Genomic DNA, 27,570 nt, shown 5'->3' with positions numbered 1-27,570 from the left:
CCCCGAGGACCGTTTCTCCCGCATCCCCCTGGGCTGTCTGAGTGGCTCGCGGAATTGCCCCTCCCACAGGCCCTACGCCGCACCACACAAACACTCACATCGTCCCCCACACAACATGCGGCTCGACGTTAAGGTATATTCACCTGACTATCGCGGTGGTAGCTCCTTTCAATTGAAATGGCGGTTCCACCGGATATGCGACTCTATGGAATTGACAAGATTGCTGACGGTCGTGGCGTTCTACAGAGGCAGCTTTTTGCCCGCTCGGAGCGGGTGAAGGGTATTGATTTCCATCCCACGGAGCCATGGGTAAGTCTGGACAGCGGCCTTTATTGTATTGAGCTTACTGACACTTTTTTTAGATCCTGACCACCCTATACAGTGGCCACGTCTACATCTGGTCTTACGAGACACAGGTAGGTACCGACAGACAGACACCAGTGCCCTCTAATCGAGACCCAGCTAACACCATGTTTTCAAGTCCATTATCAAAACCTTCGAGCTTACCGATGTTCCCGTTCGTGCCGGTCGATTCATTGCGCGAAAGAACTGGATTGTCTGCGGTTCGGATGACTTCCAGCTCCGTGTTTACAACTACAACACCTCCGAGAAGATCACCTCCTTCGAAGCACACCCCGATTACATTCGCTCCATTGCCGTTCACCCGACCTTGCCTTATGTTCTCACCGCGTCAGATGATATGACCATTCGCGCTTGGGATTGGGAAAAGGGTTGGAAGTGTATTCAGGTCTTCGAGGGCCACAGTCACTATGTGATGGGCATGGCCATCAACCCGAAGGATACCAACACTTTCGCCTCTGCGTGTTTGGATCGCACCGTTAAGATCTGGAACCTCGGCTCCCCCCACGCCAATTTCACCCTCGAGGCTCACGAGACCAAGGGTGTCAACCACGTCGACTACTACCCTGGTTCCGACAAGCCATACCTTCTCACAACCTCGGACGATAAGACCGTCAAGATTTGGGATTACACAACCAAGGCGCTCATCGCGACTCTGGAGGGCCACACTAGCAACGTTTCTTTCGCTTGTTACCACCCCGAGCTGCCTGTGATCATCTCAGGTTCTGAAGATGGCACTATCAAGATTTGGCACGCTAACACCTATCGCTTGGAACAATCGCTAAGCTATGGTCTGGAGCGAGCTTGGTGTATATCCTCACAAAAAGGACGACAGGGAATCGCAATGGGTTTCGATGACGGTGCGGTAGTTGTTAAGATGGGACGAGAAGAACCCGCCGTTTCTATGGACGGCTCGGGAAAGCTTGTCTGGGCCCGGCACAATGAGGTTGTCTCTGCAGTCATCAAGGGTGGTGATCCGAACATCAAGGATGGCGAACCTCTACTGCTGCCGACTAAAGAGCTTGGAACTAGCGAGATCTATCCTTCAACTTTGTCTCACTCGCCTAACTCGCGATTCGTAGCCATCTGCGGCGACGGTGAATGGTGTGTTTTCCCTTCAACCTGACTTTTTTTCTAACATACGATGCTAACCATTCGTTCACAGGATCATTTATGTGGGTATCTCCAATCACAGCATTCGAAATTCAAAACTAACTTTACTTTTCAACTCTAGACCGCATTGGCATGGCGCAACAAGGCCTTTGGTTCTGCTCTCGATTTCGCTTGGGGCTCCAAGGATAACAGCAACGATTTTGCTATTCGGGAATCTACGACGAGTGTCAAAATCTTCAAGAACTTTAAGGAGCAAAGCGGTGGCCTGGACGTCGGCTACCAAGCCGAAGGCCTTGCTAGCGGTGTTTTGCTCGGTGTCAAGGGACAGGGTGGTATCGGTCTCTTTGACTGGGAGAGTGGTAACCTAGTCCGAAGAATCGAAGTCGACCCAACCAACGTGAGTTTCGCTTTGGAAAGTTATATTACAGCCGACTGACTTTATTCTAGGTGTACTGGTCCGAAAATGGAGATCTTCTCGTCCTCGCCTGTGAAGACTCTTTCTACGTCCTTCGCTACTCGCGGGAAGAATACATTAACGGTATGAACAATGGTGAAGCTGACGAGGATGGTGTCGAGGCCGCCATCGAGCACATCGCTACTATCAATGAGACCGTGCGTACTGGAGAATGGGTTGGTGACTCGTTCATCTACACCAACTCTACAAACCGCCTGAACTACCTCGTTGGTGATCAAACATACACCATCTCGCACTTCGACCAGCCAATGTACCTCCTGGGCTATCTTGCTAGAGACTCCAAGCTCTATCTTGCCGATAAGGATGTCAATGTCGTCTCCTTCGGTCTCTCTCTCAGCATGGTTGAGTACCAAACTCTCGTGTTGCGCAACGAGATGGAGGCGGCTGCTGAGATTCTGAGCGACATTCCTCAGGATCAGATGAACAAGGTTGCGCGCTTCCTTGAAGGCCAGGGCTACAAGGAGATGGCCTTGGAAGTTGCGACAGACCCGGAGCACCGTTTCGATTTGGCTTTGTCTCTGAACGACCTCGAGACTGCTCTCCAGATCGCTCGTCAGACCAACACTGACCACAGGTACAAGTTAGTTGGTGACGCCGCTTTGGCTGGCTGGAACCTTGCCCTCGCCCAGGAATGCTTTACCCATGCCAAGGATATTGGTTCTCTTCTGCTGCTTCACACTGCCAGCAACAACCGCTCGGAGCTTCGCAACCTGGCTACCCAGGCCTCCGAGTCGGGTCTCCACAATGTCGCATTTTCTACTCTCTGGTCATTGGGTGACGTTGATGGCTGCATTGATCTCCTTGTCACGGCCAACCGACTCGGTGAGGCGGTCCTCTTCGCTCAAACCTACAGGCCTAGCCGCGCCGCTGCTCTTGTGGTCCAATGGAAGGAGAGCCTCGAGCAATCGAATAAGGCAAAGACTGCTCGCCTGATCGGTGTCCCGCCCGGTGCTCCCGACGTCACCTCCACTGATGACGACCTTTTCCCGGAGTGGGACGAGTATATCCGCCTCGAGAAAGAGGGAATTGTTCCCGAACCTTCTTCCGAGTCGCTGATTGACATTGATGTTGATGCTGATGCGAAGGAGCCTGCCAATGCAGATAATGATGCTCAAGAAGCCGAGGCCGAAGCCGAGACTGAGGGTGAAGTTGAGGAGAAGGCGGAGTAAAAACGGCTCAAAATCGGGTTGTATTTCATTCTGGCTCGAGGGATAAGTTGATAGAGAGCATTTTTTTCATTCCCGATTGAACTGAGTCGGTTAACTTTGATTTGCGAGCGGCGTCTTAACGTGTGTCCGACTTTTTTTTTTTAACTTTTGTCTCCTATTACAAATTTTTTTCCGCCTTTTATTTTCCTTTTGCTGTAATTCCGTTGTGACATTTTTGGTCTGCGGGTTTCTGAGATCGCATGGATAGATACAATGACAAACCACCTTTCTATTTCAGTGTTACCTACCTACACTGTAGCGCCGGTAGAAAGTCTTGTAGTGGTGTCGGCAAACCTCTTGAAGTGTTGGATGGCACGCGTTGCCACAATGATAAGGTGCATTGTATATTTTCAATAAAGGCGGGACCCCAAATGTTGCACCAGTATGCGGTGCGGTACCCACGATGCCCAAATTCACTTTCATCACCGCTGCATTCATTTATCAGGTGTCTCACCAAAAGAATCTCCATATTTTATTCCGAACACCTTGGTTCTCTCAGAAAGCCTGGAGTAGTATGTGGTCGACGTTACACTACGGCGTATGTTATCAAGCCTTGGTTACGATACCCAGTTGCAGCTTTAGAGCTGTGATCACACGTCAATACTGAAATGACGGGATATTCAGTGTACTTCAGTGTGTACTGCCAATATAGGGTAATGAAGCCTACGACATACCCAAGATATCCTAGAGGAAATTGAAAGATAGGTCTAGAGCCAGTTGGAATGGCATTGGAATTGTCCATTGCGATCTTGTCAAGAATACAGAGCATGACCATCTCGCTTCCGAAAGAGGACGGATACAAGGGAATGATGGGAAAAACAGGTAATGACCGCTTGAGAACATAGAAAGAAAACAAGGGTTGAGAGGGACCTGCCTGGACGGGGTGAGTTGGGGATGACGCTGAGATAGGATGACCAGAAACAAATCAGAGCGGCCACGAGGGGTTTAGAGACGAAATGATGACAATCGGGGAAAAGACAAGACGAAGAGAAGAAACTGAAGTCTCGGGAGATTGGGTAAGACACTCCAAGATCAAGATGCCACAGACTCCTTGGGTAAAAAAGAAATGAAAAATAAGACAAAGACAACGAGAAGGCAAGGAAAATGATCAAGATTGGTAATATGTGGATCACGACAAACCACGCAGTGGAATGAATAATCGTGTCTACGAACCTCAAGCTTGTCTCGCACACTGATCACTCTTGATCTAATTGACCCTGCATGCAGCCCAGCGCTAAACAGACTTCTACTCCGGAATACTGCCGAAGGACGGGTCCTTCACACTGCCACCGGCATCGCCGAGACCTGCCACTGGTCGGTTGTAGGACCAGCCTGCAAACTGCTGCTGAACAGTGGATGACAAGGCAGGGCCATCAACATAAGAGTCTTGTGGGGCCTCAGAAGTAAAATCGGTATCGAAGTTATCTGTGTCACGAGCGTCAAGCTGTAAAAAATAGTTAGCGTTGGTAGCAAGGAATTTTGGGAATCAGGAATACATACCACGTTCGGGCGGAAGCTGGGCTCGTACTTCCGCTGGAGAAGCTTGCGCCAATCAATGTTCGCGAAGAAGTGGTGAGACTTGATCTCTGCAGCACCATTGGCACCCAGGCGGCGCTGGGGGTCACGATCCAGCAGGCGGGTGAGAAGATCCCGGGCTGCCGGCGGAACAATGTCACTGCTGGGGAAGGTCAAGGGCTCCTGCAAGATCTTGCGGTACATCTCATTGACGTTCTCGTCATAGAACGGCGGGAGACCCGTCAGCATCTCGTATAGCAAGACACCTAGAGTCCACCAATCCACAGTCTTGGTGTATCCGTTTCCAAGCAATAATTCGGGAGCCAGATACTCAGGTGTTCCACAGAATGCTACATTTCGTTGTTAGTACAAGATCGGGAAGTAAAACCAGCTTAAGATGTCACTTACTGTTTGTTCGGTCCTCATCCTTCATATCCAACTTGCACAGACCGAAATCGCAAAGTGCAATATGACCGGTGTAATCGAGAAGAATATTCTCAGGCTTCAGATCTCGGTAGATGACCTTGAATCCATGAAGACATTCAAGAGCACACAAAAGCTCCGCAGTGTAGAAACGTGCCCGGTTGATATCGAATCGTTGCTCCTTCTGGAGGTGATGGAACAGCTCACCGCCATTGACAAATGCAAGAACGAAGTAAAGCTTCTCCGGCGACTGGAAAGAGAACTTCAAAGGAACAATGAAGGGGTTGTTGATTTGCGCGAGAACCGACCGTTCTGCAAGAGTATGGGTGACTTCTGAGCGCGAAATAATGTGAGCCTTGCGAATCGTCTTCAGGGCGTAGATTCGGCCGGTATCCTTTTTCCTGTTTTTGAAAGTATGATTAGCAACACGTTGGCAACATGAATGAAATGAATGAAACGATTTTTCACTCACATGACCTGCATGACCTTGCCGAAACTTCCCTTACCAACGACCTTCAACAAGTCGAAATCCTCCATCTTCAGACTGCGCTGGCGGTTCTCGACGAACGAGACACCAATCTTGATCGAGCCGCTACCGAATTGGAGATCCAGCCATTCGGCACCCAGCTGACCCGAAGTACGTTCTTGCTCAGCATGAGCAGTAGCAGCCTTCTGGTTGTCCTTCTTGCTCAATTTCGGGTCTTCCACGTAAGGCTGAGAAGCCTCCTCGAAGCGGGGGAGGACCTTGACTGCTCCGAGGAAAATATCCTCACTGCGACCCGCGCCAGGGCGAGCAGCAGGATTGCGCAGGTACATTTGTACATTCAACTCTGTCTTTCGCGAAACATCAAACTTGAAAGCGGTGTTGTCACCGGCCCATAACGGGTTCTCGGGAGATCCAGACACAGCATCCACGAAAACCTGGTTCTTTTCGAAATCAAGAAGAGCATATGGAAGATATTTGGTGGAGTAGCGGCCGTGGATGGTAGGGGCAGAATTGATACCGCCGCTGGTGGATTGTGGTCGACTGTTTTGCACAAAAGAACCCGCTTGACCGTGGGAAGAGTGTGACGAGGAAGAAGTGCTCGGGCGCAGAGATGACGGGGCGTAAGAGTTGTTTTGAAAGTGGGAGTTGAAGATCTGCTGAAAATGAGGAGACAAGGCGAACCCGCGGCCTTCGTGAAGAGTGACAATGAGAATGCCTGGATTCACCGGGTTCACAGGTGGAGAGACCAGGGACTCTGAATTGGCTATAGTTTCCAGAGAGAATAGTTAGCGTTTCGATCTTGCATATAATCTACCACGCTGAAAGAAGAGCGTACCGATGCCGTTTGAAGCGGAAGGAGTCGGCGCCACGCTGGGGGCCTGGGGGGTTACGGGTGTCTCATCACCACCGCTACCGTTCGCATCGCCCTTAATTGTCGAGGTGGAGGACGACCGGCCAAACCCTGAGGTCAGAGGAGCCAGATGCGTCTCCTTCAGTTCTGGAAGAGGGAATCGATTAGCGATTTGGTCCGAGACACTTAGCCCCTCGCCTGCACCGCGGAGGGCGACTCCCGTCCCTTATTTTGGGGGGAGAGGGGGGCAAGAGGGGGTGGAGGGAAGAGGAGATAGGGAGACCAACTGCCAGTGAACATACTTTTGGTGAGCTTCCAGGACATGATGGCGGTCTCAGGGCCAAGGTATCAAGGAGAAGTGAGAGGATCGAGTGTCCAAGATGCTGACCGCGATACGTTGTGTAGACTGCCTGAACCACCTAAAAGTCAACATCGAAGTTCCCAAAATATAGCCGAGGCCACGCCAGATCAGCGCCACGCAGCGCGAGCCAGACGAAGGGGTCTTTGTTGGAACCGAGGGCCACCACTGCTTACCTTCTCAAACACCGGGGAGGAGATTGAAGACTGAAGCACAACTAACAAGAGGGAGTCGTCCAAAAGATGTGAGGGTGTCAAGAGGGGCTGCCGTAGGAATACGGCCCAGGAATACCCGTAATTTACGCACGGGGAAGTCGGCCGTCTGGGGCGCCATAAGGCTACCAGGGTATTCGGGTGACGATACAGCTGAGGTAAGCGACTCCCACCAGCCACACCGGGGCAGTGCAAGCGCCACATCCCCAAAGGGCGCGGTGAAAGGAGCCGCTTGAACCACCAGGAATTGCTTGTGCTTGAGCTGTGTTCGCCATTCAATCGGATCTCTCGTCTCGACATATATCGTCCACTTTCAACTGCAAGCTAACGCGGCCCCTGGTCACTTCTTGTTTGCAAGCTCGGCATAATTTCCCGATCTGCGGAGATCCCTACCCCAGGATCTCACCTCAACACGGTACTCCTCCCACCTGCATTCATCCCCTCTCCACCGGACCTGCACCTCTGATTGCCCTCAGAGATCTCTCGAGGGCGTCTCTGGGTTTTCGCGACGGCGTCGGATCTAGTGGACGATGAGAGGAACGAAAACCCAATGGGTGTAATACGCAAGAAGACCGCCTCGCGCGGCACCGAGGCAGGCACCAAGTTCCACTGCGATGTGTGCTCAATCGACGTGACCTCAACGGTAAGGCACCCACCCCTGTGATTTGGAGATGGAAATGGATATGGAAGTCTCATGATTTGGATGAATACTGACTGCGGCGTTACTGCTCTCCAGGTCCGCATCTCGTGTGCTACCTGCCCTGAATATGACCTCTGCGTCCCCTGCTTCGCGGCTGGGGAGCGATCCAAGAACCATGACCCTGCCACCCATTCTTTCTCTGTCGTTGAACAAAACTCTGTGCCAATCTTTCAGGAGGACTGGGGTGCTGATGAGGAGTTGCTGTTGTTGGAGGGGGCCGAGATTTATGGTCTCGGCTCATGGGCCGATATTGCAGACCACATCGGTGGCTATCGCACCAAGGACGAAGTGCGCGACCACTACGTCAACACTTACGTTTATGGAAACCACTTTCCACTCCCCGACCGTGCCGATCCTGATGACCATAGCCTTCAAGATTCCATCCCGAAGGAGGAATTCCAGGCGCGCAAGAAGCGTCGGATTGAGCAGCGTAAGGAGGCTGCAAAGGCTGCTCCACCTACAACTCCCAAGCAGAAGCCTACTGCAAGTGTACCGGCATGTCACGAAGTGCAAGGCTACATGCCTGGTCGATTAGAGTTTGAGACGGAGTTCCTCAATGAGGCCGAAGAGGCCGTCCAGCATATGGCCTTCGAGCCCGGTGCGGGCATCGGCCCCAACGGCGAGATGGATGCGGAAACCGAACTGAAGATGACTGTGGTTGATATCTACAACTCGCGATTGACGGCACGAACGGAACGCAAGAAGATTCTCTTCGAGCACAACCTCTTGGAATACAGGAAGAACACTGGACAAGAGAAGAAGCGCTCGAAGGAAGAGCGGGATTTGCTGAACAAGGCCAAGCCGTTGGCGCGAATGATGAACCGCCAGGATTTTGAAGATCTGAACAAGGGTCTGGAATACGAGCACAACCTTCGCCTCGCCATCTCACAACTTCAGGAGTGGCGGCAAATGGGCATTGGTGATCTGAAGACAGGCGAGAAGTACGAACAGGATAAGCAAATGCGTGTTCAGCGGATGCTCCCACAAGGCTCTTTCGACCGCTTTGCCAGCGCTCGTCCTAAGCAAGGTCAAGCGCCCGAGACACCTACCGCAGCGTCCCAGCTGACAACACCTGAGCTGCCTTTGCGACTTCAAAAAGCAGCAGACGCCCACAAGCAGTCTGAGCCTGAGCCCATGAATGATTTCGACCGCGCATTTGCAATCAACGGCGACTCGGCCCCTCCGCAGCCAGCTAAGACCAAATTCGTAGTACAACCACTGAGCGGGGTTTCGGCATGGAAGTTAGATGGCGAAGGTGCAGCCGACCTTCACCTCTTGACAAAGGAGGAGGTGGATGTGTGCAATGCGCTGCGTCTCATGCCGAAGCCATACCTGGTTGTCAAGGAGACGTTGTTGAAGGAAGCAATGAAACAAGGTGGCAGTCTGAAGAAGAAGGATGCACGAACGATCTGCAAGGTCAGTTCTCCTTTTTATTACCTCAAAAGTGCTTTCACAACTAACATCATCCAGATCGAGGGCACCAAGACCAGCCGCATTTACGATTTTATGGTCCACAGCGGATGGATTAATAAGGCGTAGCGTTGATGCGTTCCATGGCATGCCTTGCCTCTGCTTGGCTTGATATCCAAATCTAATTGCAATTTGCTCTGGGAGCGTTTCTTTTCTGGCGTTTACAATGGGAAGAGGGGGGGATGGGGGTGTTGATGCGATGTTGTTCACTCATATTGAGGGTACCCAGGCGGTAAATCGAATATCCCATTCATTTTTTTTCTTGTAAACACAAACGCCCATTTAAGCCTGCACCTGAAGTAGACAACTTGAAATGACCTGCCAAGCTGGGTGTATCAGCCCCAGCCCTGGCAATTTCAGCAGTAGGATATCCCGAATACCGACCCCACATCGGGCCTCGGCATGTCTCGCTCAGCTCTCCGCATTCAACAGCACCCCATCCATCCCAGCATCAATCACAACCTCTTCTGCAATAAAATTTGCATATATCGGAAAAGTATTTCCGGATCTATAGCCTCTGAGGATCTGTTCAATATTCTAGCCATGCCTGAATTCGCCAGTCCACCGCCAAAACCGCAACACGCCGAGCTCTCCTTCCCGACTCCGCACGTCCTCCTTGTCACGCTCAACCGGCCACGAGACCTCAACTGCATCAATGCGCAAGGTCATGCTGACCTGCATGATGTATGGGAGTGGATGGATGAGGAGCCTATTCTGCGGGTGGGAGTGTTGACTGGAAAGGGGAGGGCATTTTGCGCTGGGGCTGACTTGAAAGGTACTTGCTTCTTTCTGTCCTATGATATACCGCAATGTCTATGCCCATTCGTATTCCTTGAACTTGTATTTCTTCGAGATAAGGCGGACAAGATAACAGAAGATCAAAAATCAAGGAAGAACGAAAAGCTGACACGTACAGAATGGAATACCCGAACCAGCAACACAAGCCAAAAAAGCGCCCCTACACCAACCTCAGGCTTTGGCGGCGTAGCCCGCCGCAAAGGCAAAAAGCCACTAATTTGCGCAGTCAACGGCCTCTGCTTCGGTGGCGGCGCAGAAATGATCATCAACGCAGACATGGTGATCGCCGCCTCACGCGCTGTCTTCGGTCTGCCCGAGGTTAAGCGCGGCGTTGTCGCGATGGCTGGGGCACTGCCACGTCTTGTACGGACAGTTGGCAAGCAACGTGCCATGGAGATGGTTCTGACGGGACGGACTTTGTCGGCTGTTGAGGCGGAGCGCTGGGGACTGGTTAACTCCGTTGTTGAGGTTCCTGATTCTGGCAAGGGGAAGGATGAGAAGGAGAATGAGGAGGTTTCGAGGCTTGTTGTTGGGAAGGCTCTGGCTTTTGCTGCTGAGATTGCGGGGAATAGCCCTGATGCTGTGCTGGTTAGTCGGGAGGGGGTGAAGTTGGGATGGGAGGGGATTGGGGCGGATGAGGCTACGGGGATGTTGAGTGAGACTTGGGTGAAGAGATTGTATGAAGGGGAGAACATTAAAGAGGGACTGCAGGCCTTTGTGGAGAAGAGGACTCCTGTTTGGAAGGACAGTAAATTGTAGATATCAAAGAATGTACGATACTTTTACATAGTATGTGTACTGGACTTGGACTACAGTGTTGGACTTGGGTTGAATGAGTGAGAGCCTGAGCCACTAACTACTATTCTGTCTGTATTGCATGGAGCCAGCGGCAATTCCTTTTTGAGTGATAATGATATTGTGTCAATGCATTGCTATTCATACTACATGGGTCATTAAGTCATATCCAAAGAATCCCTCTTCCGATCACGCCGTGTATTCGCCATTTCCCATGCGACTTTGATGTTGCTGAAGTGGAGCATCCTAGATGCGCGGTTGACCAGCCTCTCTACAGAAAAAGACTGTCAGAATAGGGAAAAGCATATATGAGGACTTAGGCAAACTTACTTTCCCTCGGATTGTACCTCATCCACCACCTTCATCACAGACTGGAAGAGCGGGTGGTCTCGCTCGAGACCGGTCAGCTGGACAGTAGCATCGGCGGGTGAGTTCTCCTTTAGAATCTTGGCCAGTGTGACGCTCTCGTCATCCCCCTCTACATTCTGGAACCGCAAAGCCATCTCCACAGATCCCAAGAGCGAATCGTACTTGGCATTTCGCTCAGCCAACTGAGCAGCAGGTCCAATGAATCGTTCCTTGCGTCCAAGCTTGCGAATCGGGGCCCGTCCAACACGCTCCACGCTGTCTTCCAAGTATGGGTTGGAGATGCGGCTAATAATGGTCTCGACGTATTCCTGTTGCTCTCGGGCGGAGATCTCGTGCTTGTCCACGATGAGAGATGCAGTCTCCTGGAGCACATCTCGGACCGTGCTACGAATGTAGTCATCCTTCATCGCCTCAGCAATCGTCTTCTTGCCAGCATGCTTGCCATAGTAGGCGGCGGTAGCGTGGCTGGTGTTGACAGTGAACAGTTTGCGCTCGATGTAGGGCTCGAGATGATCGACCCAGTGAATGGCAGCAATATCCGGGTGTCCAAACTTTCCGAAGGGCCCCTTCTCGACGACCCACTCATAGAACTTCTCAATACGGACATTGAGTCCGCTGTCCTTGGCCTGGGCCGGGACGATTCGGTCAATGGCGGAGTTAGCAAAGGCCGCACGCTCGCCGATGGTCTCCAGTCGGGACGGGTCGGTCTTCTGCTCGATGAACCCGCGCAGCGAGTCGGTGCCGCCAATCATGTTCTCGCAGGCAATGACGGCCAGCGGAATAGGCTGCTCACGAATGTCGATGCCCTGGGCAATGACGGGGGCAATGAACTTGAGGATGTTGGGACCCACAGCGCAAGTGACGATGTCTGCCGTGGAGATTTCCTGGACGACATCCTGTTCATGAGTCTTGGAGTTGATAGCACGGTAGTTGGTGATGGTCTTGGTGTTTTCGCCTTCCTCGCTGACTTCGGTGACCTCATAGGACTTGGTGTTCTGGAGAGCCTCAATGATGCTGTCCATCACGTCCACGAAGACGACCTCAAAGCCGGCCGCGTGCAGGAACTCGGCCACAAAGCCGCGGCCGATGTTACCGCCGCCGAAGTGAACAGCCTTCTTCGCCATGATTGGATGCGAGCACGGTAGGGTTTCCGAGTAGAAAGAGAAGAAGTATAGACTGAGGAACTAAGCACGGGTGGCTTGGATGGGGGAACCGGGCTATTTGTATTTGGGAAGTAGAGAGCAAACGGAAGTGCAGAGAAGCAGAAGAGGGGGTGGCATCGTGGGCAGTGATTACAGTTTGGGCAGGTTCGTGCCCGCGTTCTACCTGCCTCGCCTGGATGACCTCATCACTGGCGCCGGTGGGACTGGGCTCCGCCTTGTTTCCAACCGCGCATGAGGACATCATGAGGTTTGTTTGGCTCCTTTCTCCTTGAAATCCAGGAGGGCCCGCTAACACCGCTCCTAGAACCAGCCAGAACCATTTCATTCACTTCGTTCTCCGGTGCGACCCCCGCTTTGCCGTGCTACCCTTGTGGCCGGGCCCGTATAGTGGCATCCCGTATACCCAGCAGGAGCCAACCGCCAAATCACGCCGGGCGCTAGTCCACTTTCTCACCGGCCGGCCTAAACCCCTTTAGATTATCGATCCCCCCTCGTCGCTGAATATCGGGCTCTGAACTGAATACTGGCACTCACGATGCATTGCATCTTTCACCCTGAAACGTCTCACCGGAGTTCGTTGACCAGTTGGGAGCCAGTTGCGAATCCCTCCGGGATCACCCGTGAGAGGGAGGCCAAACCCGGTTGGACGTGAATGCCTGTGACAGGCAGCGCGAATAACCAAACCCCTTGGCAGAACACAGGACGTGGCGGGAAAGCCAGCCGATATCCCGGAGAACCACGGACTCAGCCATCCGGAGTACAGTGGTCCTGGCTACCTACTAACGCTGACGCTGACGCCGCCCCTGACGAGCGATACCCGACAACTGGGATTTGACGGCGCTCAGCAGTGCATTGGATACGCGATAATCGCAGCGTCCAGACGACCTACACTCCTTCAGGGCGGATCGGCCTGGCTCTTCTCCACTTCTGGTGACGTCGGATGAACGGTTGGACGGGCAAAGACCCAGTTTTTCCCGTTAGTCGCAGCTTCGATCTATACTGCCGAGGTTTATTCTATTCTATTCCATTCTCCTCCATTCTCCTCCATTCTCCTCCATGCCCTTCCATGCCCTTTCCAACGTTCCGAACGACGGCTGACTGAAAAGTGGAATGGTGCACAGTCGCACTTCGCTTTGGGGTCTGGTTTGCCTAATCGGGGTACCTGCCGCCAGCCCCTAGGAATGCCCCCCTAGCCTGACGGCATCAGCCAACGCTCGATTGGTCCCCGCGCCGACTCGAGCCCTCCGGTGAAAGTCGCCGGGTTGGCAATGTCGCGCTCGGACTACGCTGGACTGGGCCTTGCATCTGAGTTCCCATGAAGTGCGCAAGGTCATTGGTGGATACGTTTGTTCATTCAGGTGGCATTGCCGGTCATATAAGATTAAAATCACTCCTAAACGAGTTTCCCCGATGCCTGTCCGTATCGGTGCTCAGCTGTTTCCCGGGTCCATCACTAACCCCTCTTTGTTCAAGTTCCTTAACCCGAGACATCTGAAAATCCCCGTCTCTAGTCTCCCTCTTCCTCGTCCTTCGGAGCGGGCGCCGGTCCAGGTTGCATGCCTCGGACAAAGATGTTGATGAAGCTGCTGATGCTACCCACCAGCAGGAGCCCGGTTGATGCCCAAGTCATGCCAAGAAATCTGTCACCATACTTGGCCGAGACGTTGGAGCCGTCGCCATGAGCGTTGATGAGGGCGACGAACTCAAAGGCGATGACTGTCGCGATAATCGAGGCAATACTGAGACTCAGAGCCCCAAGCTGATCGACAGATGTTAGTTTTGCTTCCTATTGCTTATACCGCTTATACTTCCCAGCAGGAGGCAAAGATCGGCGGATGAGCCGAACCGCCTAGCGGTGAACACAAACAAGAGTCAAAGTAATCACTTACCACCAGGAACCCGAATTCAAATAGTCCATGTTGTACCCGCGAAGCGATCAGCGAAACCACTCGCGCCACCAGTGCGAAGCCGATAGCTCCCACGCCAATTATGTACATCACTGCCATCGACCGGGTCGTCAGGCGGAAAGCGTGGAAGTCGTCGCTGATCACTCGGGGCCACTCCAGGTTCGGGCCGTGGGAGATGTCTTCGAGCCAGGCCTCGGTGGGATTGAAGGAGAATAAGAGCTTGCGGTCTGAACACTCGGTCACGTTGCGTGCGCTGCCTTCACTCCCCGGCTCGATGGTCTCGAATGTGCCGTGACAATAGGACATGATGTGAACGGAGTAGAAGTCGTGCCCTGTGCTGTTGGCGCTGCCTTGTGGGGTATAGAGCTGCAATACAAGGTGAACATTAGCACCACGGCACTCTGCAATGTGAAGCGTTATGCGAACGCACCGTGAGAAGGTCGGTCCCATCTAGCAGATTCTTTTGTGTCCCGGCAAAGAGACAGCATAATGTGAGAATGAACGCGATGAATGCTGTGATCGCCGGGAAGACGCTTTTGAGATCGAGCTTCATGTCGGTCGCTTATGTTCAATGCCGGGTATAGATAGCGATGATCCAACAATCCCGGATGGGTGGATAGTTGGTTGGTCGTGAATAACCAAATGAATCGATCGGGTCGATTCCAAAGCCGAAGGACCTATTGGAATAGCATTAGGTTAGCATGAGCATGATGGCTGCCTCGATATTGAAGCAGTGACAGCGTCTGCAGTAGGAAGTCAGACTCACCAGTCGGATGGAGAAAATAATCCACAACCAGCAAGAATCTCAGATTCACTCTCATCCAAGCTCTTATATACTAGCAAGCCATAGGGGATTTCTCACACTGAGCCCCCATTCCGACGGAGGGCTGTCAGAGCTCCCTCGCAAGGGCGGCATCTGGCCGCGCATCTTCACGAGCGTCTAATCCTCCGCGGCATGTCAAATGTTCAAGAGCATGTCCAAATCCAAGGTCTAGGGCCCTTATCACGTCTATCGCGCTATGATAGGTGCCTTTTCATACCCGTTGAAGGGTGTTGTGAAAGGTCTGGATGCTTGGGACGCGTCGAGCACTTACCCGCCCGCCGTTGGAATGTTGCCAGCCACGCTCAATTCCGCGGGATGGGAGCGGGAATTGGACTTATCTTATCTTGTGGGTTTGAAATCAGGTTGTTTGGTTAAATTGAATCATGGGTACTTGTGGTAGTGGATTTTCTCATTGATTCATGACTTGATTTTTGGTATGACAGTCGGCTTTTGTTGCTTGCCCTAATCCGGTGATATTGGCTTTTAGTAATGTACTATGGAAAAAAAAATCCCTTTTCAAATTCATGTTCCCATTTAAAAATCTGAATAACTAAATGATAGTAAATTGCTCTCAATTTTTGTTATTTATTCCAAAGATATACTTTGGGTAGGTTGGGTAGGTTGCCAAGTGCAATTGATGGACGTCCGGACAGCCGAGCAAGGGGTAAATCCAGGATGTCACCACCTCGACACATGGAGAACAGTGGGCCGGCCGATGCTCTTCCAAGGTTTGGAATTGATTTATAACATCAGCGAGGAACGGCCAATCAGACCAGGGTTTTAGTGTCATTTTTAATCGCCAAAACCGGCAGATGCGGGTCACAGTGAATATGCCGTTCCAACGAACTTGTAAGCAGGATCGCTTCAGCGTTTCCACTCGATGGTCCGACATCAATCTACGAAGTATATCATGGGCGCCACCAGCCGAGAAATGAGAATTGGGCGAGACGCCCGGGGTCACCGTCAATGGCGCCAGGTTCAGTTCTCACAGAAGTTCCTGGTTCACGATGGTCGGGATCAACCAAATCGGAAAGAGTTTATGTAGCAGACACAAGGCAGACACAAGGGAGTCAGGTAGGGGATGAACAGAAATGGGCATAGCCAGTAGCAGGCCCAGCGCGGCGTATCTGAGGGTTGAATGAGATCGCCGGCTTCCACATCGTGTTCGCGAGTTGCACGGCTCTTGGAATCTGTGCTACAGCAGCCCCCGGTCGAGACCTCACCACCGTCCACGGCCCCTTCACAGGGTCTAAACTGAAACATGCCGGTCAAGGCAACCTTCTAGAAGCTCAGAATCCTTCTCGAAGGCCCGGCACATGCAGGTGGAGCATCCTTCGGAGGACGAGCTGGACTTTCCGGGCATCCTTGATCGAAACACGGCCAAGAAACATGCCAAGCACCTGCCTCTATTGGACGGCAGATCGCTGCGCCATCGTCTAATCTCCACGGATAGCCCCTGAAATCAAGGTCCAAAGTCAATGTGCAAGTACGAGGCTGTCATGTGCCGGTGCCCTGCAGGAACTCCATTGGTGGGTACGAGCCTTGAACGAGACGTCACGAATGTAGAGAGGTCTCCGAAATAGCACGGATCGGGTCGTCGTCTCGGAGTGTCATTTGAGCTACCGGGGAGTGAACCGTTCGCCGAGAACACCATCTTGATACCAAGCATTGCGGCGGTACCAGGATGCGAGATCAGGCGCTTCTTGGAAAAAGCTTGACTCTGTCGGTTGTCGGAACGAGATAAGGCAAGCATCGACAAGCCTTTCGCAAGCAATGGCAAGCATCTCCCACTGTCGTATGCCATAGGGTCAGCGTGCATTGAAGCCGGGAGCCAAAAGGCTAGGCGCATGGAGCGGCTGCATGGCGGGATCGGGTCGGCCGGTACAGCATGGGGGCGAACTAGTCGTCTGGACGTGTCTGAAAGCTCCAAAGGGTCAATGAGATCCATGACCCCTTTCGTGTTTCGCGACCCCGACGAGCATCATAGCGAACCAGGCGGTTCCATGGCTTCAAAGGGAAAGGGGTGGTGTGAGGTTGTGGGGAGCAAGCGCACAACGTGCGCGATGGCAGGCCTCTGGTTGGCCCATGGGGTAATCGGCGCCCCGAGATATAGATGGACTAGCGCGGAGTTAATCAACACTCCACCCCGGGTACATTTGACACAATTGCATGGGATTTGCAGACGAGTTGGACGGCAGAGAATTCGTCAGTCTGGCCATGCGAGGACACGGGTTTTTCATCGAAACATCGTCCGAGATGTAAATGGATGGTGCCGGCGATCCGTAAAGGTTGGAATGGCTGTGCAAGGCACACACACACGTGTGTCCATGCGGAAGGCCCTGGAATTGGAGGTAAGTCTGCTTGATGACATTGTTGCCTGCCATGTTGATCTGTCCCGCGGCGATCTGTAGCGGGGCTTCTTGTTGTTCATCGATGGAATGAAGCGGTTGAATGGTGCCACTGTTACTTCTGCCTGCTCCGTTCTGCCCAAAGTCGTAACCCCTCACGCGACATCGACGGCACGCCAGCACTTCCAAGAAACTAACGAGTGCTGGTGAAGTGGGCAACTCGCCAGCCGCCCCACCGTGCAGATCTAAGTGCCCGCAACCGCAGGCGGTGAGCTTCTGCATCCGAGCATCGAAAGCATTCTGCCGCCACGTGCTGGACTCATTGGCTGACGGCGGCTCCATCCTGTTCCTCTCGCCCCACCGCGCCTGCTGTTTTCGTCTTCCGAACCACCGGATGGCGCAGGGCCCCGATCTTTTTTTTTTTTTTTGGAGGGCGAAAATGAACGAGGGAAGGGTAAAAAAAAAGTAGGCCTGGGGTGGAGCTTGCCACCTCAGACTCATCACCGACGGCTCTGGGCGCATGTGTGTTCGCTCGGCTGCCCCGGCCTTCCCTCCACTTTGGTCCTCGATATAAAAACTTCTACTCGCCCGGATTTGGTTCTGCAGCCACGACTATCACCTTGTGGTCTCGCGACCTACCCCCTCCTCCCTGGTCTGGTCCATTGATCAACCTTCTCCTCGTCGACCTCGCTCCGATTTCGATCTAGTCGACCCGTCACCTCACCACCGAGTGTCAATTCGCCATGACTGACTTCGGTCCTCGTGCCCCTCATGGGCCTGATATGTCCGGCACCCACAACCCGCTGGAGGATATGGATATCAACGAGAAGGGCGCCTTCGATCGTCTGATCCGTCCCGAGGACAGCTACAGTCCGGAGGGTGTCTACTGGGCCGATATGCCATTGGGCCAGAAGATCAAGTTCGTCAGCTCCTACGATGCTGGCGAGGCCAAGAAGGAACTCTCCGGCATCTGGGAGATGATGAAGGAAGACCCTCTCGCACCCATCTCCTACTATTTCCGCAACATGGTTCTTCCCGGCGCTGGTCTTGGCCTCGAGGGTTACGTGCTCTTCTCCATCGGTAACATCAAGCCGCTGTTCGAGAAGACCTTCGCGTCGTGCTGGAAGGATCACGAGATTTGCAACAAACAATGGTTGAACGCCGTCGACTACCTCGAGATTATTGGTATTATCGTCGGCCAGATTTTGGTCGGTGTCGTTGGTGACTGGTAAGCTTCCCCGTAATCAATCGGTTGTGCCGGGGAAAAAAAAAATTCCTGTGGTCAGGGTGTTAATTGCCATGAATAGGATTGGCCGTCGTTGGGGTCTGATTCAGGATGCTACGATCATGTTCATCGGTTTACTGATGCTCACTGCCGCATGGGGTGTCACCCAGAATGGCTGGGTTATCTGCTATGCTTGGTCGCTGTTCTTCTACAGTGTTGGTGTTGGTACGTTCCATTCTTGAGCCACCTTCTAGAAGGGTGGCTAATTCCTCCCGCTAAACCATTGGGAGCGCGATGAGCTAACACCTGACTAGGTGGCGAATACCCCATGACCGCCACTAGTGGTATGGAAAACGCCGTCGGCTCCGGAAAGATCTCGACCAAGGAGGACCGCCTCCACCGTGGTCGCAAGGTCACCAGCGCTTTCTTGATGCAGGGTTGGGGTCAATTCTTCAACCAGGTCATCCTGATCATTCTGCTGCTCTGCTTCCACCACGGTAGCGGAAACAACCCATACTCGACCGTTTCGACCCAATGGACCTACCGCATCTCCTTCGCCATTCCTGCTGTAGGCACTCTCTGGCTGGTCTACTATCGTGCCTACCACATGAAGGCGGCTAGTAAGCAGCTTACTGCCGCCAAGAAGAAGGCCTCTGTCACTGGTTATGATTTCGACTCCCTCAGCCTCACCTTCCGCTACTTCGGTCCCCGTCTACTGGCGACCGCTGGTGGCTGGTTTGCCAACGATGTGTTCTTCTACGGAAACAAGCTTTTCCAGAGCGAATTCATTGCTGTTATCAGCCCTGGTACTGACTCTGTGATGCCTACGTGGCTGTGGAATCTGGTGAACGTTGGTGTTTCACTGGTTGGCTACTACCTGGCTTCGTTCTTCATCGACAACAAGCTGTACGGTCGCAAGTGGATGCAGACCGTTGGCTTCATCATGATCTTCATCCTCTTCATCGTCCCTGCCTTCCACTACGAGTACTACACTCGCCCCGAGAACATCAAGGCTTTCCAGACTATGTACTTCCTCTCCTCGTTCTTCAACCAGTTTGGCCCCAACTGTGTGTCCTTCCTGGTTGCTGCGGAGGTCTTCCCGACCCCCATTCGTGCTACCGCTCACGGCTTGTCCGCTGCCGCTGGTAAGAGTGGTGCCCTCCTGGCCTCTGTGCTCTACAACTACATCGACACTCAGACAAAATTTTACGTGGTTCCCTGGTTCGGTCTTGCCGGTGTTGTATTGACTCTGGCTTTCCTGCCCGATACCACTGGTCTTGACCTAAAGGAACAAGAGCGTCGCTGGCAATATATCCGCCAGGGTCGCGAGGAGGACTACCACGGTGCTGCCGTTCACCCCAAGCACCTGTCGTGGTACGAGCGCTTCGTTCTGCGCAAGTGCCGTTTCTACGACGCCGAGCTAGACTACCAGCAGAAGGTCGAAGATTACCGCGCTGAGTGGGAGGCTGCCATGACCCAGAAGTTGGCTGAGGAGGAGAAGGCCGATGAGATGGACACCGACGATTCTCTGCTTGAGGGTCACGTCCACACCTACTTCCACCGCACCAGCCCTATGTTCAAGGGTATGGAGAAGCCTGCCAAGCACGACAACTTCGCCCTCCCCCCTGCCGCCGAGTCGGATGAGACATTTGCCGAGGAGCAAAATCAGCACAACATCTCCGGTGGCAGGATAGAGACCTCCAATGGTCACTCATATACCAGCGAACAGACAGAGCACTTTTCCAGCTCAAACGAGAAACCCCAATAGTTGGTTATGATATATTTTATTGCATGTTTGGTTCGGTTGGTTTTCTTGTTTGCAAAATTTTGGATATCCCCATGGGCGAGTCACTCCCCTTTGGACATTGCATAGATTGCATTATGATGCGGGCTGTCGTCGCCCACTTGTAATTAGATGATGATACATATCTCACATACCCACATGGCTGAATGACCATTGCATTTCATGGCTCCACAACGCTCTCTCCGCATATTGTAGATCGTCCTTCTAGACTTGTTAGACAGCCTCAGGATGTTTCGACGGCCGGCGAACCCTCGGAACAAGCTCGGCCGAGCCGAGTCCCGAGACGGCCAAAAAGGCGGTGAATAAATATCCGGACGAATATACCCCCGCCAAGTATCAAACACTCAACGTGCCTGCATGATTTCTGTAAGCCGTACTTGCAAGAAAAGAAAAACGATGAGAGTATTCGCCTTCGGTTCCAATGGATCCGGTCAACTAGGCATAGGCCATACAGAAGACGTTTCCATACCAACAGAATGCCTCTTCACTTCTCCCACACCTAACGACAAGGTCGTGAACATTGTCGCGGGGGGAAACCATACCCTGATCCTCACCGACTCTGGAGCTGTCTATGCAGCCGGATGTAATACAGATGGAAGATGCGGACCTGGTATTCAGGCCCTTCAGGAAGAAAATGGGACCAAGAATGGACAAGCCGAAGAGAATATCTTACGCTTTCGCAGGATATTTCTTTCTGATACCTCAACTCTGAAGACGATAGACACATTCAAGTGCGTCTCCGCAACGTGGGAAGGAAGCATTCTCGTCCCTTCCACCCAAGATAAAGTCTTTGTTCTGGGCTCAACAGCCAAAGGCGAATTAGGTCTTGGGAAGGATATCACAACGCCAATTCTGGATCCCGGAGTCTCGATACCGAATTTCCCACCTCGGGGTACGACTGTCGCTTCACTTGCTAGTGGGATGGGTCATACAGTCGCTATACTTTCTAATGGCGAAGTTTACGGCTGGGGAGGGTCACGAAAGGGTCAACTTGGTGATACTCTGAAAGCGGAGAAAATTGTGTGGGAACCGGCTAAGGTTGACGGGATACCATTTTCTGCTACTGGTGCTGTCTGTGGACGGGAGTTCACGGTCGTACTGGGCCAGAGGAGCCAAGGAGAGTTTGTTGTTCTTGGTGATGAGGGCAATCGATGGGGTATTGCGAAGATACCACATTCGTTGCGCTCTACCTCGGGCGATGCTGCTCGGAGTGGGTATCTCGATATTGGATCTAGTTGGCATGGTATATATGTACATGCTGCTTCGAAGTCGGAGAATGGGTTATATTCGCAGAGTACCCCTGGCTCTGAACCTGCTGCTTTTCCTGGGCATCTTATCGCCTGGGGCCGCAATGACCGTGGCCAACTTCCTCCGCCGAACTTGCCTTCTCTTATAAAGATGGGCGTTGGGAGTGAGCATGTCCTTGCACTTCTGGAAGATGGCTCAGTGGCCACATTTGGATGGGGAGAGCACGGGAACTGTGGACCGGATACAGACTCCCGCGGGAATGTAGCCGGTGCGTATAACTTCGTCTCTCTGCCTGACGATGGGGGGGGTGGGAAGGTTGTCGATGTTGCGGCAGGTTGTGCGACGAGTTGGCTTGTTGTGGAGTGATTGCAAACCTCGAGCCATATGAAATCTTATGCTGCAACCCAACCCTTTCCACTGGATGGATGGATACGTGCAGCAAGAAGTGCCTTCAGTCAAAAAGTCCAAATCCGCGAACTTGAGACATGCGCTGCGTCGGCGGAAGGCCCATATCGTCGTCATTCTGCGCCCTTTTGCAAGAACTACCCGGCTTCGGCATATCCGGCTCAATATCCCGCAAAACGGGCTCAATCGTCTCCCGTCCCGACGCATCCCAACCAAGGATATCCTGAGGGTCTTCCTCCTCGTCATTCATCTCATCCCACTGCCGATCATCATCAGCCGGCACAAAAAGACTATCAAACTCCATCGACGCAGAAGCCGAAGGCCGATCCATCGTCGGCCGTGGCGTAAGATTATCCTGCGTCGAACTCCCATTCAATGGGCGAATGGACCGCGCCCGGGCAGGTGGAGGCGGCATCACAGTATTTACCGCCACACGCGGCGTCTCAGTCCGACTCACTGAAATGGGCGCCGGGGTCGGCGCGGACCGCTGCGAGAATTGTGGGATCACGGCTCGGGCGGAGGGTGTTTCCTCGTCGTCGACTTCCCCGCGCGTCATGAGTGTGAATTCGGCACTGATTCCTTCCATTTCGTATGCTAGTTGTAGCGGTTTGCAGGGGCGGGTGTACCGGGCTGTGATAGTCGCGCTTCCTGTTTCGGCATGTGCGACTGCTGCTTTGAAGTCTTTTAGGTTGATGGCGATGTGCATGTGGTCTTCGACGAGGAATTCTTCAAAGTCTTTCTTATCCGAGCATACGGATGTGTGAACTGGGTTCTTGAGGACCTCTGATACTTTGTGAGCATTGCAGCATAGTTTTTTGGGTGTAAAATTGGACGCACCTTTCCCGTCTGTAATCTTTGTCGTGAAACTCGTGAATGTAGCTTTGTCTCCTTCGGCGCACATGTCCAGTTGCTCTGCCGACATACTGAAATGCTCGATGATCTGCTTCAAGAATCGTGGACATGCGGTCCATTGACTCGTTGTTCTACTCCTATCAAAAACGGCATGCTGAATCGCCGCCGGTTCGTAGGTGAGCTTGTATGATTTAATAACGCCTGGAAATTTAGTCCTGAACCCGGAGACAGCAGTTCGAGGAACTCACCTAATGCACAATATATCTTGACGTTGAGCCGGCACTCCGCTTGATGGGAATCTTCATGGAGTTCCATATCGCATCGCTCAACAGCCGTATCCTTGTGTCGATCCACTCTCCCTCGGAAGATCGAAAGAAGTGCCTGCAGGCATCAATCAGCATTAGCTCAGTGAGTGCTCGATTTGCGCCACTGATATGCTCACCCGAATCAATATCTGGCAATAAAATCGCTCCGAGTCCTCGCTGGGACTTTCATACCGGGACCGACTATCTCTCCGCACATTGAACGAATAGCTCTCGAAGAAAGCCTCTTTCTCGCAAACGAAAGAAGCGAATGCCGTCTTTGTGCTGTTCAAAGCGCTCAACCGCAACTAGATTTGTTTGGTCAGGCCTGTTAACTACTTGAGAACTGAATTGAAATAAGCTGGGCTTACCCGGTCATGCTCCGCTTCAATGGCAACAGTGTCGCTGAACTTGGATAGACATATCAGGAAGTCGTGAAGCCGAACTAGGGCAGCAGGATCTAATGACAGTGAGAGACTGGCCATATCTGCTTTATGGCGCGTGATTTGATCGGCCTGTGGTTTGAGCGACCTGGACCGATGCTGGAGCCTGGACGTTGCTATTTGATGCGTTGGTTCAGAGCCGCGTCGCCGTCGCGCGCAGGCGCGCAGATTAGTAAGCAGACAACTATTGCCTCAAAGGGATGTGGGTATGAGTCGAGACTAAACTCCAGCGACGACGGATGATATCAAGATGAAATTTTTGTAAGGAACTAATAGGAAAGTTTGGAAAATCGTTTATTTTATTTCGCGCTAAAAGTCCCAGAGGCACTCTACTTTCAAGCCAATTCCGATCGTAAGCTAGACCGGAGCTCTGGGAGGTTCGGCTTTGGGCTCTCATTCTCTAATTCCCGAGGTAGTTGACTCGACACACTTAACCCAAGCTGTCGTCTCTCCTCCTCGCTAAGCTTCTGTTCCAACGCCTGAATCTGGCGATGTGTGCGCATATAAAATCACAGCAAGCCGGCTACAGCCAAAAGTAACGGCACACCAAGACCAACGCCCAGCCCAATCCCCAAAGCCGAGCTGTTGTCATCGGACTGGTGTTTTGAAAAGTTTGCAGAGCTTTCAGTTGCTCTAGGTCTGAATGTATTCGTTATTGGTGTGCTGGAACTCTCGACTCCCAGCTGTGCCACTGTGACGTGGGAGCTGACCCATGTGTAGTTACCGAGCTTCCCACTGCACACCTTATCGGACCATCCTGCGACGACGCCGCAAGTATAAACCTGGTTGTTGTTACTCGGACAGGATACAGGTTGGCGCCGTCGGTGATTTCTAGCGAGTTTCAGATCAGTCAATCAACTGGAGGTCACACTATTGCATTATGCCAGATTACCCTCATAACAGACCCGCGGACAAGATGAGATGTGCTACAATGAATCCGAACAAGTCCCTCGGTAGATAGTCATATATTTTCCAGTGATGTAGAGACTGTTGGAGAGACATGACTCTGTCTGGATACAGCAGTGCTTGCTGTTTGGATATGGGAGCCAAGTCAGGCGCTTCATTGCTGTTGGGCCAGTAAAATTGAGCAGCGATAGATATAGGAAGATTTACGAGAAGTAGAAGAAGTTACAACGCCCTCATTGCAAACTATGCATGTGGGCGGCAGTCTTGGTGGGCTTAGAATGACCATCAGGGGACTATGGAATAAAAAGGGCGACTGCATTCTACCACACTCCTCTTTAAGCAGTCTCGGCTCTGTTATCGGGAGAGCTGTCGATGTGATCCAGACCCTGCTCGAAGCTATCGGCAGCGAGGGCACATTAGTCGTCCCAGCACATACACCAGATAACTCGGATCCAGCCCAGTGGGAGAAACCCAGCCGTTACAGAAGAATTGGAAATGATTTGCGAAGAGATACCCGCATACGATCTGTGAACGAGCACGACACGCGGCATGAGCGCGGTTCCAGAATTGCTGCGTACCTGGCCTGGTGCAATGCGCAGCGAACACCCGCAGACATCTTTCGCTGCAGGTGGTCCCTTGGCCGAGAAGATCACGGCAGGCCATGCATTGGATTGTCGGCTAGGGAAACAAAGTCCTCTTACGCATCTTGAAGAGGTGGGTGCTAAGGTTATGTTGCTCGGGTTGCCATTTTAACTCGTGCACTGCCTTTCATTTGGCTGAATACCGGTGTTCACCTCAACTCGAGGAAAATTCATTGTGGTTATGAGGGAAGGATCAAGGCAGTGGGTGACTATCAGATGATTTGCTTGACGGTCGGGATTCCAGCAAGATTAGAAAAGACTTTTATCAAGTTGGACCGATCTGGGAGTGGTATATCGGTGCTGCAACTTGTCGGGTGTTCCCAGCGGCCGATGCCGTCATGTGCCATAGAATGGATGAAAACTCATCGCGGAAAGTCAACAAAACACTTGTGAACGCTTGGTGGTTGTACTAGCATGTCGAAGATTCGCAATATCACGTATGATGAGATTGCCATAAATGGGACTGAGATTCTTTCTATGTTCATAGTTGTAACGGGATTCTAGGTCGTTCTATATACATAATACCCTTCCAGAGGGTCTGAGATCTTTAAAAGACCGTATTCATCTCAAGTTGATGGTACTTGTGTGAGGTATTGAAAAGGTCATCCTCCTCTTCCATCAGGTCAACTGCGAAAGAAAGGATGTAACCAGTAAATATAAAGGCAGTTGCTGCAGGAATCATAAGTTAGTTGTGTCATGGCAAAATACGATCGTTCTGGTGATAGCATACCCCATTCGAGAATTGCAGCTGCGTTCTTCTCGGCATGGTGCATCCCTGCCATTATTCGAAATGGAAGGATGAAGGCAAGTTCGGTGATAATGAAGGAGATTTTGATGAAAAAGCTTGCGAACAGTATTCGCCGTTCTGACCCATACAGAGTCATCAGATAGAAATAATCGATGCAGATTGCAACTGCGCCGATCAAATAGCCAGTTCTAAGAATAATCAGTAAATGCGACACTGGAAATGGAGCACTGGGGCTTAGAACTCACATGAATATAGTGACAAATACATCGTGGAGATGCTTAAAATCGATATTGTCAAAGACAGATATCATAATCAAGGAGAGACTGCCAATGAGAGTGATAAAGAATGAGAAATAGGCGAGGGCTCTGCTGTGATGTTCCTTCTTCTGAACGAATTGATGGAAGGAGACGCCGAAAAATGACGTTGTGACGAGAGAGCCAATCAAGAACAATGGCCACAGCTTTTGCGCTGCAAGATCAGAAATGAATCTGAGCATCTCGGTGTCAGCTGATTGACCCTAGTGGATGAGAACTATCCAATCTACTCACGGAACGGTTTGGTCGAACTCCATACGGCCGTACCTCGGTCGTCCGACCATGAACCAGTGGCCCAGCATCCCGAAGAGCGTCACTAGACAACTATCAGTGGCTTGCAAGGGTATTACGATGGATTTGAAGTGCTTACCCAGCCACGTGCATGCCGAGACAAGGGGAAAAGCCCAGAACGGTGGTTTTGGCATCTTTGCAACGTGTGGTTAGGAGCTCATCGGACTGCACCGGGCTCGATGGGCTGTTGTTTATTTCTCAGTCGCGAGTTGGAGCATTTCAACATATCAAGGGCAACACGTACCTGGGCTTGCACGATTTGTATGAATAAGCAAAGAATGAATGGAAGGCAAAGCCCTTGCATCCCGGACGGGAGGTACGTGTCGATCTTAATGTGGCGACCTTAAATGTTCTTTTACCCGCTCCTGATTCACATAAATTTGAAACCCCAATGGCGATCTGCCTAATAAAGACGCAATTGACACAACGAGCTATTGCCTGCCTGCCCACTCAGGGGAAAGGACACGGAATAGTCGAAACCCCAAGCTCCAGCAAGGTGGATGCCTGGCAAACCCTGGACCCACTCCTCTCAAACAAGCACATTCTTGCTCCTGGAACGGAGATTGCAAACAAGTATCAGCTTGATGGAGCCTGGAGAGCTCAAACGAGAACTCAGCACAAGAATTTGACAGTTCTGAATGTCCTTCCAGAACTGGTCTCATGTATACAGATGCGAATTCACCATGGGCCCTCGCGTCCCGATCGCGGTTGACGTAGCGATCTACATGCCGTGACGAATAACTCAACCACCCCTTTTTCATTGGCCTTGCTGGTGGAACCGACACCCACTGTACTGCCCCAAGGCGCCTCGACTTTTTTTGGCTGCCTCCCGGGGAGCCTGACGCTCGTGTGCCGCAGTGCCACTTTCGGGCAATCCCCGCAGTCCCTGAGGGCTCCCGGGGGTTACCAAGGACAGCTTCAGTGCACACTAGGTAGTGCTGGCACCCACCACTTAATGGGAACTTTGTATTCCATTCCTTAAGGAGCCATTGCTCCATCGAAGGCTTTGTGTTCGTC

At 52.2% G+C, this 27,570-nt stretch overlaps 10 protein-coding genes across 10 annotated transcripts; 5 read left to right on the top strand and 5 right to left on the bottom strand.

Moving 5' to 3' along the window:
- Positions 1-177: 177 nt before the first annotated feature.
- On the top strand, positions 178-3,117 carry N7532_000511 (coatomer subunit beta'; the record flags this gene model as incomplete). The annotated part of the gene is made up of 6 exons (XM_056613015.1): positions 178-309; positions 363-416; positions 482-1,464; positions 1,526-1,535; positions 1,595-1,870; positions 1,921-3,117. The coding sequence occupies 6 exons, from the start codon at positions 178-180 to the stop codon at positions 3,115-3,117; spliced, it is 2,652 nt and encodes an 883-aa protein (XP_056480239.1).
- Positions 3,118-4,402: 1,285 nt separating this feature from the next.
- Positions 4,403-6,755, bottom strand: N7532_000510 (serine/threonine-protein kinase; the record flags this gene model as incomplete). Its single annotated transcript, XM_056613014.1, has 6 exons — positions 4,403-4,600; positions 4,657-5,021; positions 5,080-5,495; positions 5,567-6,344; positions 6,417-6,578; positions 6,734-6,755. 6 exons carry the CDS (start codon positions 6,753-6,755, stop codon positions 4,403-4,405), a joined length of 1,941 nt encoding a protein of 646 aa, XP_056480238.1.
- A 796-nt stretch (positions 6,756-7,551) lies between these two features.
- Positions 7,552-9,240, top strand: adaB (chromatin-binding transcription regulator ADA2; the record flags this gene model as incomplete). The annotated part of the gene is made up of 3 exons (XM_056613013.1): positions 7,552-7,644; positions 7,738-9,117; positions 9,172-9,240. The coding sequence occupies 3 exons, from the start codon at positions 7,552-7,554 to the stop codon at positions 9,238-9,240; spliced, it is 1,542 nt and encodes a 513-aa protein (XP_056480237.1).
- A 474-nt stretch (positions 9,241-9,714) lies between these two features.
- On the top strand, positions 9,715-10,728 carry N7532_000508 (enoyl-CoA hydratase/isomerase family protein; the record flags this gene model as incomplete). Its single annotated transcript, XM_056613012.1, has 1 exon — positions 9,715-10,728. The coding sequence occupies one exon, from the start codon at positions 9,715-9,717 to the stop codon at positions 10,726-10,728; it is 1,014 nt and encodes a 337-aa protein (XP_056480236.1).
- Positions 10,729-11,090: 362 nt separating this feature from the next.
- Positions 11,091-12,257, bottom strand: N7532_000507 (mannitol-1-phosphate 5-dehydrogenase; the record flags this gene model as incomplete). The annotated part of the gene is made up of 1 exon (XM_056613011.1): positions 11,091-12,257. The coding sequence occupies one exon, from the start codon at positions 12,255-12,257 to the stop codon at positions 11,091-11,093; it is 1,167 nt and encodes a 388-aa protein (XP_056480235.1).
- A 1,546-nt stretch (positions 12,258-13,803) lies between these two features.
- On the bottom strand, positions 13,804-14,756 carry N7532_000506 (SUR7/PalI family protein; the record flags this gene model as incomplete). The annotated part of the gene is made up of 3 exons (XM_056613010.1): positions 13,804-14,055; positions 14,186-14,569; positions 14,634-14,756. The coding sequence occupies 3 exons, from the start codon at positions 14,754-14,756 to the stop codon at positions 13,804-13,806; spliced, it is 759 nt and encodes a 252-aa protein (XP_056480234.1).
- Positions 14,757-18,117: 3,361 nt separating this feature from the next.
- On the top strand, positions 18,118-20,367 carry N7532_000505 (putative MFS phosphate transporter; the record flags this gene model as incomplete). The annotated part of the gene is made up of 3 exons (XM_056613009.1): positions 18,118-18,602; positions 18,682-18,824; positions 18,914-20,367. 3 exons carry the CDS (start codon positions 18,118-18,120, stop codon positions 20,365-20,367), a joined length of 2,082 nt encoding a protein of 693 aa, XP_056480233.1.
- A 432-nt stretch (positions 20,368-20,799) lies between these two features.
- Positions 20,800-22,017, top strand: N7532_000504 (RCC1 domain-containing protein; the record flags this gene model as incomplete). Its single annotated transcript, XM_056613008.1, has 1 exon — positions 20,800-22,017. The coding sequence occupies one exon, from the start codon at positions 20,800-20,802 to the stop codon at positions 22,015-22,017; it is 1,218 nt and encodes a 405-aa protein (XP_056480232.1).
- An 85-nt stretch (positions 22,018-22,102) lies between these two features.
- N7532_000503 (uncharacterized protein) lies at positions 22,103-23,695 on the bottom strand (the record flags this gene model as incomplete). The annotated part of the gene is made up of 5 exons (XM_056613007.1): positions 22,103-22,839; positions 22,894-23,109; positions 23,157-23,289; positions 23,351-23,518; positions 23,582-23,695. 5 exons carry the CDS (start codon positions 23,693-23,695, stop codon positions 22,103-22,105), a joined length of 1,368 nt encoding a protein of 455 aa, XP_056480231.1.
- Positions 23,696-25,747: 2,052 nt separating this feature from the next.
- On the bottom strand, positions 25,748-26,687 carry N7532_000502 (Frag1/DRAM/Sfk1; the record flags this gene model as incomplete). The annotated part of the gene is made up of 5 exons (XM_056613006.1): positions 25,748-25,869; positions 25,931-26,136; positions 26,194-26,436; positions 26,497-26,578; positions 26,633-26,687. The coding sequence occupies 5 exons, from the start codon at positions 26,685-26,687 to the stop codon at positions 25,748-25,750; spliced, it is 708 nt and encodes a 235-aa protein (XP_056480230.1).
- Positions 26,688-27,570: the final 883 nt, after the last annotated feature.

Source organism: Penicillium argentinense (assembly GCF_028826775.1).
Source record: "Penicillium argentinense strain IBT 30761 chromosome Unknown utg000001l_segment0_segment0, whole genome shotgun sequence".
Classification (NCBI taxonomy): Eukaryota; Fungi; Ascomycota; class Eurotiomycetes; order Eurotiales; family Aspergillaceae; genus Penicillium; species Penicillium argentinense.
Note: the sequence above shows the minus strand (reverse complement) of the source record. Positions and strands in the feature narration are given on the sequence as shown.